Source organism: Engystomops pustulosus, chromosome 3 (genome assembly GCF_040894005.1).
Source record: "Engystomops pustulosus chromosome 3, aEngPut4.maternal, whole genome shotgun sequence".
In the NCBI taxonomy this organism is placed as follows: domain Eukaryota; kingdom Metazoa; phylum Chordata; class Amphibia; order Anura; family Leptodactylidae; genus Engystomops; species Engystomops pustulosus.
Genome location: NC_092413.1, coordinates 111039017 through 111056533, shown reverse-complemented (window position 1 = coordinate 111056533; position 17517 = coordinate 111039017). Strand labels below are relative to the sequence as shown.

Genomic DNA, 17517 nt, shown 5'->3' with positions numbered 1-17517 from the left:
TATACAGCCAGCCAGCCCCATGTAGTATACAGCCAGCCGGCCCCATGTAGTATACAGCCAGCCGGCCCCATGTAGTATACAGCCAGCCGGACCTATGTAGTATACAGCCAGCCAGCCCCATGTAGTAAACAGCCAGCCAGCCATCCCATGTAGTATACAACCAGCCAGCCACCCCCATGTAGTATACAGCCAGCCACCCCCATGTAGTATACAGCCAGCCACCCCCATGTAGTATACAGCCAGCCACCCCCATGTAGTATACAGCCACCCCCATGTAGTATACAGCCAGCCAGCCCCATGTAGTATACAGCCAGCCAGCCCCATGTAGTATACAGCTGCCAGCCAGCCCCATGTAGAATTCAGCCAGCCAGCCCCATGTAGTATACAGCCAGTCAGCCCCATGTAGTATACAGCCAGCCAGCCACCCCATGTAGTATACAGCCAGCCCCATGTAGTATACAGCCAGTCCGCCCCATGTAGTATACAGCCAGCCATCCCCATGTAGTAAACAGCCAGCCACCCCATGTAGTATACAGCCAGCCAGCCACCCCCATGTGGTATACAGCCAGACAGCCACCCCCATGTAGTATACAGCCAGCCAGCCACCGCATGTAGTATACAGCCAGCCCACCCCATGTAGTATACAGCCAGCCAGCCCCATGTAGTATACAGCCATCCAGCCAGCCCCATGTAGTATACAGCCAGTCAGCCCCATGTAGTAAACAGCCAGCCAGCCTCCCCCATGTAGTATACAGCCAGCCAGCCACCCCATGTAGTATACAGCCAGCCAGCCACCCCCATGTAGTATACAGCCAGCCAGTCAGCCCCATGTAGTAAACAGCCAGCCACCCTCCATCATGTAGTATACAGCCAGCCACCCCCATGTAGTATACAGCCAGCCAGCCACCCCTATGTAGTATACAGCCAGACAGCCACCCCCATGTAGTATACAGCCAGCCAGCCACCGCATGTAGTATACAGCCAGCCCACCCCATGTAGTATACAGCCAGCCAGCCACCCCCATGTAGTATACAGCCAGACAGCCACCCCCATGTAGTATACAGCCAGCCAGCCACCGCATGTAGTATACAGCCAGCCCACCCTATGTAGTATACAGCCAGCCAGCCCCATGTAGTATACAGCCATCCAGCCAGCCCCATGTAGTATACAGCCAGTCAGCCCCATGTAGTAAACAGCCAGCCAGCCTCCCCCATGTAGTATACAGCCAGCCAGCCACCCCATGTAGTATACAGCCAGCCCCATGTAGTATACAGCCAGCCAGACCGCCCCATGTAATATACAGCCAGCCAGCCCCATGTAGTATACAGCCAGCCACCCCCATGTAGTATACAGCCAGCCAGCCACCCCCATGTAGTATACAGCCAGCCAGCCAGCCCCATGTAGTATACTGCCAGCCAGCCATCCCCATGTAGTATACAGCCAGCACCATGTAGTATACAGCCAGCCAGCCACCCCATGTAGTATACAGCCAGCCAGCCACCCACATGTAGTATACAGCCAGCCAGCCACCCCCATGTAGTATACTGCCAGCCAACCCCATGTAGTATACAGCCAGCCCCATGTAGTAAACAGCCATCCAGCCCCATATAGTATACAGCCAGCCAGCCCCATGTAATATACAGCCATCCGGCCCCATGTAGTATACAGCCAGCCACCCCCATGTATTATACAGCCAACCACCCCCATGTAGTATACAGCCAGCCAGCCACCCCCATGTAGTATACAGCCATCCGGCCCCATGTAGTATACAGCCAGCCAGCCCCATGTAGTATACAGCCAGCCGGCCCCATGTAGTATACAGCCAGCCGGCCCCATGTAGTATACAGCCAGCCGGACCTATGTAGTATACAGCCAGCCAGCCCCATGTAGTAAACAGCCAGCCAGCCATCCCATGTAGTATACAACCAGCCAGCCACCCCCATGTAGTATACAGCCAGCCACCCCCATGTAGTATACAGCCAGCCACCCTCATGTAGTATACAGCCAGCCACCCCCATGTAGTATACAGCCACCCCCATGTAGTATACAGCCAGCCAGCCCCATGTAGTATACAGCCAGCCAGCCCCATGTAGTATACAGCTGCCAGCCAGCCCCATGTAGAATTCAGCCAGCCAGCCCCATGTCGTATACAGCCAGTCAGCCCCATGTAGTATACAGCCAGCCAGCCACCCCATGTAGTATACAGCCAGCCCCATGTAGTATACAGCCAGTCCGCCCCATGTAATATACAGCCAGCCATCCCCATGTAGTAAACAGCCAGCCACCCCATGTAGTATACAGCCAGCCAGCCACCCCCATGTAGTATACAGCCAGACAGCCACCCCCATGTAGTATACAGCCAGCCAGCCACCGCATGTAGTATACAGCCAGCCCACCCCATGTAGTATACAGCCAGCCAGCCCCATGTAGTATACAGCCATCCAGCCAGCCCCATGTAGTATACAGCCAGTCAGCCCCATGTAGTAAACAGCCAGCCAGCCTCCCCCATGTAGTATACAGCCAGCCACCCCATGTAGTATACAGCCAGCCCCATGTAGTATACAGCCAGCCAGCCCGCCCCATGTAATATACAGCCAGCCAGCCCCATGTAGTATACAGCCAACCAGCCACCCCCATGTAGTATACAGCCAGCCAGTCAGCCCCATGTAGTAAACAGCCAGCCACCCTCCCTCATGTAGTATACAGCCAGCCAGCCACCCCCATGTAGTATACAGCCAGCCAGCCACCCCCATGTAGTATACAGCCAGACAGCCACCCCCATGTAGTATACAGCCAGCCACCACATGTAGTATACAGCCAGCCCACCCCATGTAGTATTCAGCCAGCCAGCCACCCCCATGTAGTATACAGCCAGACAGCCACCCCCATGTAGTATACAGCTGCCAGCCACCGCATGTAGTATACAGCCAGCCCACCCCATGTAGTATACAGCCAGCCAGCCCCATGTAGGATACAGCCATCCAGCCAGCCCCATGTAGTATACAGCCAGTCAGCCCCATGTAGTAAACAGCCAGCCAGCCAGCCTCCCCCATGTAGTATACAGCCAGCCAGCCACCCCATGTAGTATACAGCCAGCCCCATGTAGTATACAGCCAGCCAGCCCGCCCCATGTAATATACAGCCAGCCAGCCCCATGTAGTATACAGCCAGCCAGCCACCCCCATGTAGTATACAGCCAGCCAGTCAGCCCCATGTAGTAAACAGCCAGCCACCCTCCCTCATGTAGTATACAGCCAGCCAGCCACCCCCATGTAGTATACAGCCAGCCACCCCCATGTAGTATACAGCCAGCCAGCCACCCCCATGTAGTATACAGCCAGCCAGCCAGCCCCATGTAGTATACTGCCAGCCAGCCACCCCCATGTAGTATACAGCCAGCACCATGTAGTATACAGCCAGCCACCCCATGTAGTATACAGCCAGCCAGCCACCCCCATGTAGTATACAGCCAGCCAGCCACCCCCATGTAGTATACTGCCAGACAACCCCATGTGGTATACAGCCAGCCCCATGTAGTAAACAGCCAGCCAGCCCCATATAGTATACAGCCAGCCAGCCCCATGTAATATACAGCCATCCGGCCCCATGTAGTATACAGCCAGCCAGCCACCCCCATGTATTATACAGCCAACCACCCCCATGTAGTATACAGCCAGCCAGCCACCCCCATGTAGTATACAGCCATCCGGCCCCATGTAGTATACAGCCAGCCAGCCCCATGTAGTATACAGCTAGCCTGCCCCATGTAGTATACAGCCAGCCGACCCCATGTAGTATACAGCCAGCCGGCCCCATGTAGTATACAGCCTGCCAGCCCCATGTAGTAAACAGCCAGCCAGCCACCCCATGTAGTATACAACCAGCCAAGCCACCCCCATGTAGTATACAGCCAGTCACCCCCATGTAGTATACAGCCAGCCAGCCACCCCCATGTAGTATACAGCCACCCCCATGTAGTATACAGCCAGCCAGCCCCATGTAGTATACAGCCAGCCAGCCCCATGTAGTATACAGCTGCCAGCCAGCACCATGTAGAATTCAGCCAGCCAGCCCCATGTAGTATACAGCCAGCCACCCCCATGTAGTATACAGCCAGCCACCCCCATGTAGTAAACAGCCAGCCCCATGTAGTATACAGCCAGCCAGCCATCCCCATGTAGTATACAGCCAGCCACCCCCATGTAGTATACAGCCAGCCACCCCATGTAGTATACAGCCAGCCCATCCCCATGTAGTATACAGCCAGCCAGTCCCATGTAGTATACAGCCAGCCATCCCCATGTAGTATATAGCTGCCAGCCCCATTTAGTAAGCAGCCAGCCCCATGTAGTAAACAGCCAGCCAGCCACCACCATGTAGTATACACCAGCCCCATGTAGTATACAGCCAGCCAGCCTCATGTAGTATGCAGCCAGCCAGCCCCATGTAGTAAACAGCCAGCCAGCCACCCCATGTAGTATACAGCCAGCCCCATGTAGTAAACAGCCAGCCACCCCCATGTAGTATACAGCCAGCCCCATGTAGTAAACAGCCAGCCACCCCCATGTAGTATACAGCCAGCCCCATGTAGTATACAGCCAGCCCCATGTAGTATACAGCCATCCAGCCCCATGTAGTATACAGCCAGCCAGCCCCATGTAGTATATAGCTGCCAGCCAGCCCCATGTAGTATTCAGCCAGCCAGCCCCATGTAGTATACAGTCAGCCAGTCAGCCCCATGTAGTATACAGCCAGTCAGCCCCATGTAGTATACAGCCAGCCAGCCCCATGTAGTATACAGCCAGCTAGCCCCATGTAGTATACAGCCAGCCAGCCACCCCCATGTATTATACAGCCAGCCGCCCCATGTAGTATACAGCCAGTCAGCCCCATGTAGTATACAGCCAGTCAGCCCCATGTAGTACACAGCCAGCCAGCCCCATGTAGTATACAGCCAGCCACCCCCATGTAGTATACAGCCAGCCAGCCACCCCCATGTAGTATACAGCCAGCCAGCCACATGTAGTATACAGCCAGCCAGCCACCCCCATGTAGTATACAGCCAGGCAGCCTTATGTAGTATACAGCCAGCCCGCTCCATGTAGTATACAGCCAGCCCGCCCCATGTAGTATACAGCCAGCCCGCCCCATGTAGTATGCAGCCAGCCAGCCATCCTCATGTATTATACAGCCAGCCAGCCACCCTATGTAGTATACAGCCTGCCAGCCACCCCATGTAGTATACAGCCTGCCAGCCACCCCATGTAGTATACAGCCAGCCCGCCCCATGTAGTATGCAGGCAGCCAGCCCCATGTAGTAAACAGCCAGCTGGCCTCCCCATGTAGTATACAGCCAGCCCCATGTAGTAAACAGCCAGTCAGCCCCATGTAGTACACAGCCAGCCAGCCCCATGTAGTATACAGCCAGCCACCCCCATGTAGTATACAGCCAGCCAGCCACCCCCATGTAGTATACAGCCAGCCAGCCACATGTAGTATACAGCCAGCCAGCCACCCCCATGTAGTATACAGCCAGGCAGCCTTATGTAGTATACAGCCAGCCCGCTCCATGTAGTATACAGCCAGCCCGCCCCATGTAGTATACAGCCAGCCCGCCCCATGTAGTATGCAGCCAGCCAGCCATCCTCATGTATTATACAGCCAGCCAGCCACCCTATGTAGTATACAGCCTGCCAGCCACCCCATGTAGTATACAGCCTGCCAGCCACCCCATGTAGTATACAGCCAGCCCGCCCCATGTAGTATGCAGGCAGCCAGCCCCATGTAGTAAACAGCCAGCTGGCCTCCCCATGTAGTATACAGCCAGCCCCATGTAGTAAACAGCCAGCCACCCCCATGTAGTATGCAGCCAGCCCCATGTAGTATACAGCTAGCCAACCCCATGTAGTATACAGCCAGCCATCCCCATGTAGTATACAGCTGCCAGCCAGCCCCATGTAGTATACAGCCAGCCAGCCCCATGTAGTATACAGCCAGCCAGCCCCATGTAGTAAACAGCCAGCCAGCCACCCCCATGTAGTAAACAGCCAGCCAGCCACCCCCATGTAGTATACAGCCAGCCACCCCAATGTAGTATACAGCCAGCCACCCCCATGTAGTATACAGCCAGCCAGCCCCCCCATGTAGTATACAGCCATCCACCCCCATGTAGTATACAGCCAGCCAACCCATGTAGTATACAGCCAGCCCGCCCCATGTAGTATACAGCCAGCCAGCCCCATGTAGTATACAGCCAGCCAGCCCCATGTAGTATGCAGCCAGCCGGCCACCCCATGTAGTATACAGCCCGCCCCATGTAGTATACAGCCCGCCCCATGTAGTATACAGCCATCCCGCCCCATGTAGTATACAGCCAGCCACCCCCATGTAGTATACAGCCAGCCAGCCCCATGTAGTATACAGCCAGCCAGCCCCAATTAGTATACAGCCAGCCAGCTAGCCCCATGTAGTATGCAGCCAGCCAGCCCCAATTAGTATACAGCCAGCCAGCTAGCCCCATGTAGTATACAGCCAGCCAGCTAGCCCCATGTAGTATACAGCCAGCAAGCCAGCCCCATGTAGTATACAGCCAGCAAGCCAGCACCATGTAGTATACAGCCAGCAAGCCAACCCCATGTAGTATACATCCAGCCAGCCCAATGTAGTATACATCCAGCCTGCCAGCCCCATGTAGTATACAGCCAGCCAGCCAGCCCCATGTAGTCTGGAGATGCCATGGAGAGCGATCTGCCTGCAACATCCTCCAGCATGATTGGTTTGGCAGTGAGTCAGCAATGGTAGACCTCATGTGGCTGGAGTGTGTCAGCAGTTACTGCAAGATGAAGGCATTGAATCTATGGACTGGCCTGATTAAGTCCAACTAAGCACATCTATAACATTGTGTTATTTTGTTGTCAGCACATTAAGCTTTGTACAAGTATTCAATGAGAATATTTCATTCATTCAAATCTAGGATGTGTTTTTTGAGTGTTTCTTTTTTTTTTAGCATTATATATAGACCGTGATGTGATAGCAATGTGATCCCTCAAAGTATTATAGAATATACTAGATTTTCTGAATCAAATTTTATATAGTACTCTCTGAATAAATCAATATTTTTATTTATTTTATATATATAAAATATATATATATCTTTTACCTGCTACGTTAACCCCTTGCCGCTGAGCATTAGCGCCGCCATCTTGGCTATGATGGTTACTCCCTGTGACATCGTTGAGGAGCGACAATCCGTTGCCATGACAGCTTGGAGTTTGTACGAGGCATTGTCATTCTAGTGGCATATTGTACCAGATCATCAGTAAATCCACCGTATATTGCAATACAGCTGTTAAAGTTAAAGTGCTTAAGAGGTCTTAAAAATAGTAAAAAAGAAAAGCCAGACTTACCCTTGTCCCCATATAAAATGAATACAGTTGCGACCCTGCTTCTTGGGCCACAGGTTTTTTTGATGATGAAACTGCCTGAATTTTACCACACAGACTTGCCAAAGATGGGGCAAAAACTGCTATCACGGCTACTGATAATGATTAGTCGGGTTTTTGTCACATAGTTGTAATTCCAAAAAATGACATTATAGCTTCTCTGACTGTATATCTATGTTATATTAGATAGTTTGAGAATCATAATTTTACTATCCTCCCAGTAGGCAGAACATGTATTTTGTCTCTAGGTGTCTATGTGATGCTGTCCTGGGGAACAAAGGGATAGATAGCCTCACACAAAGGAAGTACAATGTAAATATCAAGATGGTGTCTGATCAGAGCACTTCTTTTATGTACATGTAATTGAGTAAGGGTTGTATGGATAGGAAAAAGTTTTGCTAGTATGGCTCCTTAAAGGGGTTTTCCCACGAAAGAAAATTCTCACATCTCAATCCCTAGTGATGTTTACACAATAAAGATCATTTTAACCCCTAACTTTACAATTTTACTTAGTTTTATTACTGTTTTAGGTACTATCACTCCCTAGGCTGCTCAGTGCAAAATCCCAGGGTGTGGGCGATGACTGTCTAAGCAGTCACATAATGATCCCACTAGTTCTGTGGGGTGACAGTGTGGTTACATTATCAGGGTACAGGTGCATATACACTTTCATCTGGCTTCTGACATTGTACTAAAACACTGACACATAGAAAGATAGAGATGAAACAGATCAGAGATGAGATGCATAAGATACCTATTAGACAGACATGACAGACAGAGGCTGACAGACTTTTGCAGTGTTACACCTTTTCCCCCGGAACACTTATCTCCTTGTAGTTTGTAGTTTGCTGCTCCTCTCTCTTCTCTGACAGGAAGTGAATCAGTGAGTGTCTCTGAGCTCCGTGCAAGGTGCGTGGCTACAGGCTCAGAGCAGAAAGACTTAGAAATCTCAGCAAACACGGCTGTTACACAGAAATCTAAGATGGTGGCCCAACCCTAAAGTCAGAAGGATTATTGGGTTGTGTCTAGGGGCAACTGACATTGTGTACACCAGGATTGATAGAGACAGGTTGGACTTATATCTGTGAAAATGCTGTTTTTTTGTTAATAACAGTAAATTAGATAATGTGTTATTTTGTTAGTCTGAGTACATATAAGAAACTTGTCTTTGTGGGGATACCCCTTTAAGTATTTCTCTTGTATACATGAAGTATAGATGGGCACCAAGAAAAGTTTAACCAAAACTCATGGTAATTTTTTAATTGTAAAAAAATTACTTGTAGTTCTAATGTTTTAAGCAGTGGTGGATCAATTGTTCCATGGGCCCTGGGCTGTTCTCACAACTAGAGCTCCCCATCTTCCAAACCAACCACTCTTTATGCTTAGGGTGCTGTCACACATAGCTATTTGGCTCCATTTAGAAATGGAATCAAAGCGCATGGGGGTGTGCCATGGCCTGATCTCATGGCATGCATTTCCATAGAAAGCACAATTGACTGGGCCGTGGCACACCCCGTGCGCTTTGATTCCTTTTTAAAACGGAGTCAAAGTGCTACTTGTGACTGCACCCTGGATCTTATACCTTTTTTTTCAAAATTTTTTCTAGTCTCAGCTGGCAACAGGAAAGGCCTTGTTGTGATGCAGGAAGCATGTTATCAATCACATGCTTCTTGCAACTCTTAAGGTCTTTAAGAAATGCATGTTAGGAAGGCAGGACAAGGAGAGCCCTGTGGAGGCTTTGCGGTAAAATGCTCCATCAGCGTTTCATCCAATCTCAATTACAGTGGTTCGGCCCGGCTGCCGGGTACAGGATGGTGTCAGTGATGTTGCTGCTACAGGATGTGAAAGTGTATTTGCAGTGGCGCCACTGACTTATTTAGGCATCCTATAATCTTCAGATGAGGCCTGAGTTTGGGCAGGCATGGGCCCCTGGCAGTCGAGTGCCCTGTGCCCCCATCCATATGAAGATCCGCCATTGTTTGTAAGAAATAAATAGTATAACTGTGTCTACTGGACCCCCAATACAACTTGCATCAACTTTGCACTAGCCATAGGAGCAATATTACACTGTTTGGTTGAAATATTTCTAGAAATGTGTTTCTGTAGAGATTGTATTTTTATAGATTGGATCATTGATTGCTAGAGAAACCTAGATATGGAGGAATGCCCTCCTTAAGGAAATATAATGTCATAATAGTGTGCAGGAACAGGTTAAATGAGAAGAACATGATATACATTTTGTGTAAAATGCCTTTCTTTAGCACCATAGTCTACAACTGATGATAATATTAGCACCGTTCATATTTGATTCATATATGATTATTTTGGAATGTAAATTGGCTCATGTTATATATGTATTCTTGTCTTCCTATCTATTTGTTATTGTCTGTTCTGCAATTTCCCTCTTGCTACAGTAAACAATTGCATGCACTGTTTCATAGTTATTTGATAACCCCCCCCCCAGTAATTCATTATTCACATTTATACTGTAATCGTGGTTGTAGAATTTTATAATCGGCAGGCTTTTAGATGTGTTTGTCAAATTATTTCTTTTTGATGTGGTGCACACTAGAGGAGACAGTCATGGACGTTGTACAATTTAAGTATATGTGGGAGAGGCTGTAAACTACTGCAGTGTTGCTAAGGCTCCTGAAACTCTGTGCTAAAAACAGTAGCCAATCGCTGAAGGCTGGGTAGTGTTTTTGTGACCAATAGAGTTGTGTGTGTTCTGAGTACACTACTGAAACCGCAATGACTCTAAAATCTTCAATTCTCATTTGTTTTTTTTAAGTTTCCTGAGTGATATATGTAAAACCACATCTGAGTTATTGACATTGTTTGAAACAGAAAAATAGCTGCATATAATTGTGTAAAAAACATATTTTTATTAAAGGAAACCTACCACTTGAAGTGGCAAGTTTCAGATGGAAATACCGAGCACCAGCTCAGGGTGAGCTGGTGCCGGAGCTTATTTTTGTTAGTGTTTTAAACCGCTGTATTGCGGTTTAAAACACTTTTTAAACTTTATAGCCGGCGCAGGGAGGTACGCGCTCGGCGCTTACCATGCGTGCGACCGTGCGCGCGGCTACATAGGAAGTGAAGGAGAGCCGCGCGCATGGTAAGCGCCGAGCGCGTTCCTCCCTGTGCCGGCTATAAAGTTTAAAAAGTGTTTTAAACCGCAATACAGCGGTTTAAAACACTAACAAAAATAAGCTCCGGCACCAGCTCACCCTGAGCTGGTGCTCGGTATTTCCATCTGAAACCTGCCACTTCAAGTGGTAGGTTTCCTTTAAGCCTCAACTCACTATCGGTTAAAATCCACATGCTCTGGGCTTGTCCTGCTTACCTTGGCTTTGGTAATGTGTGGTACCAGGGCTTATTTTGGCACATTTCCCCCCCCCCCACCTCCTCCTCAGTAGCCTACCTCTATTCCCCCACTATATTTGGCAGGGGAATAGAAACAAATCTGACAAATCCACAGATTCTGAGAGGCATTGTCTGCATCTAGTACCTTATAGAAGGCAATCTTTTGCATAAAAAAGAGGACTTTATTTTGGGTTCCCCCATTCATGACGTATCCCTGCTGATTCATGGCCAGATGTCTTTAGCTCCATGCAGCATCTCAACCCAGCTTCGCTAAAAATACCACAGTCACTTACTGTATAAAGTCACCTAGATAAGAACACTTTGCTCCTAAACAATATATACACCCTCACAACACAACTGACCTCACACTCCCACACATTTAAAACATCCCTTCATTAAATACTGTGTGTGTATATATATATATGGCTGCCTTCAATGTATTTAAAGGCTTTAATATACAGCCCCCTCCAATTAAATTATATACAGCTCCAAAATGCAGATCTCCTTCATCTTAAATAAAATCGGGCCCCACATATACAGCCATCCTAAGTTATTTATATACTGTATCCCATATACAGTTTAATTATATACAGCCTCCCTTATAGTGCTCCCAGTTTAATTACTATCTGCCTGGCCATATTAATATCCCCCCTCAGTTTTATATTATACAGCCTCCCATGTAGCCTCTTCCTCCAGTTCAATTACTATCTTGCCCCCAAATATAGATTTCCCCAAATCAGTTTTATTATATTCAAAAGCCCCCCCCCTCACGTCAGTTATATACATCCTCCTAAAAAGCCACCTCCAATTTATTTATATTATATCAAGTCCATATATATTCCCCCATCAAGTTTATTTATATACAGAGGCCCCCCAGTATAAATAGTATCTGTCCCCCATATGTATTTACTGTTTATATAATATGTAGATTCCTCTCAGTTTCATCAATATTTTGCCAGCAAAAATAATAAAACTTATACTTACATACAGTCCATTGGCTCCCACAGCTCTCTTCTTCTCGCGGCTCTTGTCCAGCGCTTGCTCCCTTCTGAGACACAGGAAGCGTGACATCATCACACGCCACCTGTGTCCCTGCACAGTACCGAGCGACGCAGGCAGCTGGATAGGCGCTGCGTTGGTATGCATATAAATCGCACCTCTGCGATAAATTGACAGGTACAATTTATTTTCCCAAAGTGTCCACAATAGTAGTAGATTTTGCATTTTAATAAAGCTTTGAGCCTGTGTGCTAAGTATGGGGTTTGCAAAGATCTTAACCCCTTCACGCTCTGCGGCGGATATATCCGCCACAGAGCTATGAAGGGTGTATGAAGAGGGCTCACGGGCTGAGCCCTCTTCATACAGAGATGGGCTTTGCTGCATATCACCCGCGGCCGGTGCTTGCAACGTTCACGGGTGTCAACCTTTTCTCTGCCGCCGGCAAAGTCACCAGCGGCACTTAAAACTTGGCGCAACATGGGCACCGCCATGTTTCTTCTGATCGTCGCTCACCCGAACGTCATCGGGGGGCAGCGATCGGTTGCCATGACAGCCTTGGGTCTTTGTCAGACCCGAGGCTGCATGGTTTCTGCAGATTCGTCACAATGATCCAATCATTATAATTAATCATATCAAAAACGCCATATACTGCAATACAGTAGCATTGCAGTATATGGTAGGAACGATCGGACCATCTAGGGTTAATGTACCCTAGAGGGTCTAAAAAAATAGTGAGAAAAAAAAGAAAAAAAAATTTGCAAATGTAAAATATTAATAAAATATTAAAAATTTAAACCCCCCTTTCCCTAGAACTAATATAAAACATAATAAACAGTAAAAATCACAAACACAATAGGTATCGCCGGGTCCCAAAATGCCCGATCTATCAAAATATAAAAACGGTTATTGCCGACGGTGACCTCCAAAACGGGAAATGGCGCCCAAATGTCTGAAACGCGGCTTTTACACCTTTTTTACATGACATAACAAATGTAATACAAAGTGATCAAAATGTCGCACAGTCCTCAAAATGGTAGCATTGAAAACATCAGCTCATTTAGCAAAAAATGGCATATTACACAGCTCTTTACACCATAGTATGAAAAAGTTATTAGTGTCAGAATATGGAAAAAAAAAAAGTAAATTTTATGTACACATTGGTTTAATTATTAAAAATGTATTAAAACTCAACAAAACCTATATAAATTTGGTATCAACGTGATCGTACCAAACCAAAGAATAAAGTTGAGGTGTTATTTGGTGCGCAAAGTAAAAGTCGTAAAAACTGAGCCCACAAGAACGTTACGCACATGCGTAATTCCACATATGGAATTTTTTTCCTGCTTCGCAGTATACGGCATGGAATAATAAATAATATCACGAGAAAATAAAATTTGTTATGCACAAAATAAGCCCTCACACAGGTCTGTACATGGAAAAATGAAAAAATTATGGATTTTTTAAGGTGGAGAGTGAGAAATAAGCGAAAAAAACCTGCATCCTTAAGGGGTTAATATCAGCTGCCGGTAATCCTAATAGTTTGTGAAAAGAACATGAGAAATGTATGTTTCTTTTTCATCTTCACCGTTAGCTAAGGTTTAGGGATTTCCATTCACTAATGTCTAGGCAGCTGTAATGGCTGCTGTGGTGAAAACTTTTAGAAGTATTTATATTTCCTAAGAATCATAGTAAACGGTGGTTATGAGAGGGAAGACTAAGAACCCTAATTCTTAATAATTTAGTTTTTGCCTCTGCAAAAAAAAAATCCTGCAAAATAATAGAACTTAAACATGGGTTAAACATAATTCATTCTCCGAATTAGATAAAATGTTCACTATGTTTTTGTTCCTTTAAATTCAGAAATTGATTCACCTTTGAATGAATTAGAAACTGAATGGGAGAGAAGTTACTGGGATGAACATATTTCTCCAATTTTACAAGATCTGGAGGAAGTACAGCAAGGTAATGAGATTGTTGATGTATTTTATAACACAGAATATTATTAAATAGCATTTGTCAGCAGATTTCAAAGTACCATACATACCATAAAGGAAAGACCTTATGTGGCTGGTGTTCATGGACTTTCATGAAATAATGATGAGCATTATGAGCATTGTCTGTGAGCATTTTTTGGCTTATATACTAGTAAGTCCAATAATATTCTATTTCTTGAACATCGGAAATTGAATCCACATGCCTTCAACAAGAAGACTGTGGGGAGAAAGTTTAGTCTCAAGGAAGTACTTCAATAAGAATCGTGGGCCATGCCACAAGTTAATTTTTTTAATTTAAAGTTATGACACCTTTGCCCACCAAACAGTGCAGTGTTACATATTCAGCTTTTTAATACCGGTTATGTCTACATATGCAGGATAAGAGTAGTACTGCTGCATAGTCCCATATATACTGATTGTTGAAATGACGATTCCAATTTATTGATGTTTTATTGAAGTTAATTGATTGATTCCAAGTTCTGAAACAAAAAGTCCATACTTATAACAAGATATGTGATATAGGTCAGCATCTAATCGCCTGGGAAATTCCACCTCTCTACATTAAAGCGAACCTTTTTTACAAGGAAACTCATTTTCACAAAAGATCGGTTGCAGAAGCCTATAACAGCTGGATTGGGAAGTTGTCTTTCTGCCTTTTCTGTGCATTTGCATTACAATATAATTGTGAGTTTTAATTTACCTTGCACCCTGAGTCCCAGGTTTCCTTTGGTTTCTATGCATTTAAAATAACACTTGTCTTGTCTGTGCTGCTCACTCCTCAGCTCTCAGCCATGTGACCTCTGTCCTTGTATGAGTGAAGGAACAGGAGGGAGGAGTTGTACAGGAGCACTAAGGTGGGGGCTGAGAGTTGAGGAGTGATTTAAGCAGCACAGACAAGTACAGACATGTTTTTTCTTAATGCATCCAAAACAAAACAAACCTGGGACTCAGAACAGGATTTTGTCAGGGTGTAAGGTACATTAAAACACACAATTATATTGAAATGCAAATGCACAGAAAGTCAGAAAGGCATCTTTGCAATGCAGGTGTTATGAGCTTCTGCAACCCATCTCGAGTGAAAATGAGGCGCCTGGTGACAGGTTCCCTTTAATTTGTCTCTTTTGCGGAGGAGGCATAGGAGGAGTCTGTTTCCTTAATGCTAAGCGGATGATGAGTACACATTGTTTACATTCTTCCATAGAGCAATGTACAAGCAATCTGCAGAGCATCTTTAGAATAATAGAGGGAATACTGCCAGCGGGCATAATGAAAACAATTCTATTAGTACATACTGACAACTTGTTGAGTGGATTTGGTGGCCCTGGTCTTGGATCCTAGGCTTCCAGCACAAAAATAAATAGTTTCCAAAATGTAACTAAGCTCAAATTGTTTACATCTCTGGGTAGACAACTGGAGAAAGTACCCCTCTATAACCAGTTCTGTAGCATGGGAACCTCTGCTTGATGAAGGTTAGCTGATACACGTATAATTTATTAAAATACTTGCAAAATGACATTTCCCTTTTAAAAGTTTAATAACAGCATTAAAAGTGTCCAGTGTTAAAAGGAACAGATATCAGATATCATTTCTCATTACACCCAAGCTCTGGTCATCAGGAAACATATGTGGATGGATAAAGAACCTGTATAAATTGTATACATTTATTTGTAAAACGTGTTACTGTATTATAAAAATGAAGTGAATGTTATTAAGTAAAGCCTTCATTATTCAGTTTTAACCAGAACTGAAACCTGATCGGATGTAGGAAATGTGAATGTTTCTTTGATTTTATCACTTTTTGTTAATGTTCTGCTAATGTTCTCCTCTGGCTTGGGTACTTTTCCTTTTGAAGTTCTAGGAATTTCCTTCTATGTATTTTATTGCATTGCAATTACTGAATTGGCAAAATGCGTGTTCATATGTACAAAGAACCAAAATGTCTGGTACTGAGTAAACAATGTGAAGATATGGTTTTAAGATACATAGTTATTTTGGACAAATTAATATTCAAGAGGAATTTGTAATTCTGGGAAAACCAGAACATATATCATGTTCTTTTCGTCATGACTACTTCACTTCATGACTACTTGTTGTAGTCCTGTATAATAAGGGCATTTTTTGTGTTTTTCCTTTATTGCATTCTATTTTTATTTTTCCATCAGTGTAACTGTATGAGGTCTTGTTTTTTGTGGGACAGGCCATAATCTGTAGGCGGTAATACAGGCTAAAACCTGGGTGGTCACTGGTGATCTATGAGAGATAATATGTAATGCCCTCGCCCGGTGAAGGTTTCTTAATCAAGTGCATCCCAATTTATGAACCTAACACGTCAAATATTTAAGAATCCTTTTTATACGCTTCTATATTTTATATAAAAAAAGCGGCTTGGTTTTAAAGGAAAGGAAACATGTGCCAAAATTGTGGCTTATGTTTGTGGTATAAATAAAGCCAACTGTGCATAGTAAGACCAGTCCTATATTGTATTGTATTTATCATGGAGATAAAACTGGCACACTTTTGCATTGACATTTATGCAGTATTGTTAAATTGTCGATTCCATTGCAGTTAAAAGGTGGATAAATATAGAGCTTCCTAACCCTTATAGTACTTGTATGCTTTAAACGTTGTGTTAATACACCAAATACAGACTTCTGTAACATTGTGACAGTCGCACCATTTTTATCACCCAGTATTTCATGGTAAGAAATCCTCAAATCTTGCAATGAATCCAAACCCATTTATTGATACATTTGAGCCAGACTGTCTAAAATGCCTTATGCCATTCTGGCTGACCTCGGTGCAGTAGCGACACCTGCTGGATATTGGGCGCACGACCTTAGTGAATCCCATCAGACCCGCGGGATCGCGACTGGACCGGGTAAGTAAATGTGCACCATTGTGTCTGATGCTGGATGACAAAACTGGCATATAAGACCGTTGAGTTGTACTTTACTGCTTTTATTAATCTGTCTGTTTTTGTCACATGGACTTTTTTCCCTGTGAGGTCATCCCCCTTTATTGTAAGTCAGAAATGTGTCTAAAATGGTCTAAAGCCCTTAATGTATGTGGAACAAAGCATTTCAGTCAGTTTTTTTACTACAGAATTCTGGCGCAGACCGCTTGATACATGTCCACCAGTGTAGTACTCTCTGCACTTGTCTATTCACTGACACATTGATAAATCTCCCCCATTATATATATAACTTTTATTTTTTCTAAAAACTATTATCCACATTTAATTATGCTCTTGTTTTTATTGATTTATGGCAGATGGAAACCCTGAAGACCTCTGCAGCTTGTGTGTCAAGTTGTGGAAGACTTTGGATGATGGCAACATGTTAGGAAAGAAATGCAAAAGACGGTCTCACATCTTGAAGATTTTGTACAAGTTGGTTGATGTTCATTCTGATAGACTTGGTCTTACCCTGGCTAAGTTAATCTTTGAGGTAAATATACAAAGTTTTATGCAAAGCAAGCAAATTGGATTTGTTAAGATTGAATTTGTTAAAGGGAATCCATCACAACTATTTAACTACTGGAACTAACTCATATGTTATATTGGGCTGTGCCCACACATGCCACCCATATCTTTTTTAGTGTTCAGTTTCTCAGTTTGCAAGCAAGATTTTCACTTTAGAAATGTCCAAATTGGTTTGAAGTGCTTTAGCAGAGAAACTCTGGGCTCTGCCCCTGGGCGGACTGGGAATTTAAAATGG

The 17517-nt window shown here is 45.2% G+C and overlaps 1 protein-coding gene across 6 annotated transcripts in view; it reads left to right on the top strand.

Annotated features, from left to right (window-relative positions):
* Positions 1 to 17517, top strand: part of ARMC2 (armadillo repeat containing 2) — a 108269-nt gene that overhangs the window by 65971 nt on the left and 24781 nt on the right. For all 6 annotated transcript variants that reach the window (XM_072141819.1, XM_072141822.1, XM_072141821.1 and 3 more), the window contains 2 exons: positions 13668 to 13769; positions 17072 to 17247. In XM_072141819.1, coding sequence (XP_071997920.1) covers positions 13668 to 13769; positions 17072 to 17247 — 278 coding nt within the window. The remainder of the gene's footprint in view (positions 1 to 13667; positions 13770 to 17071; positions 17248 to 17517) is intronic.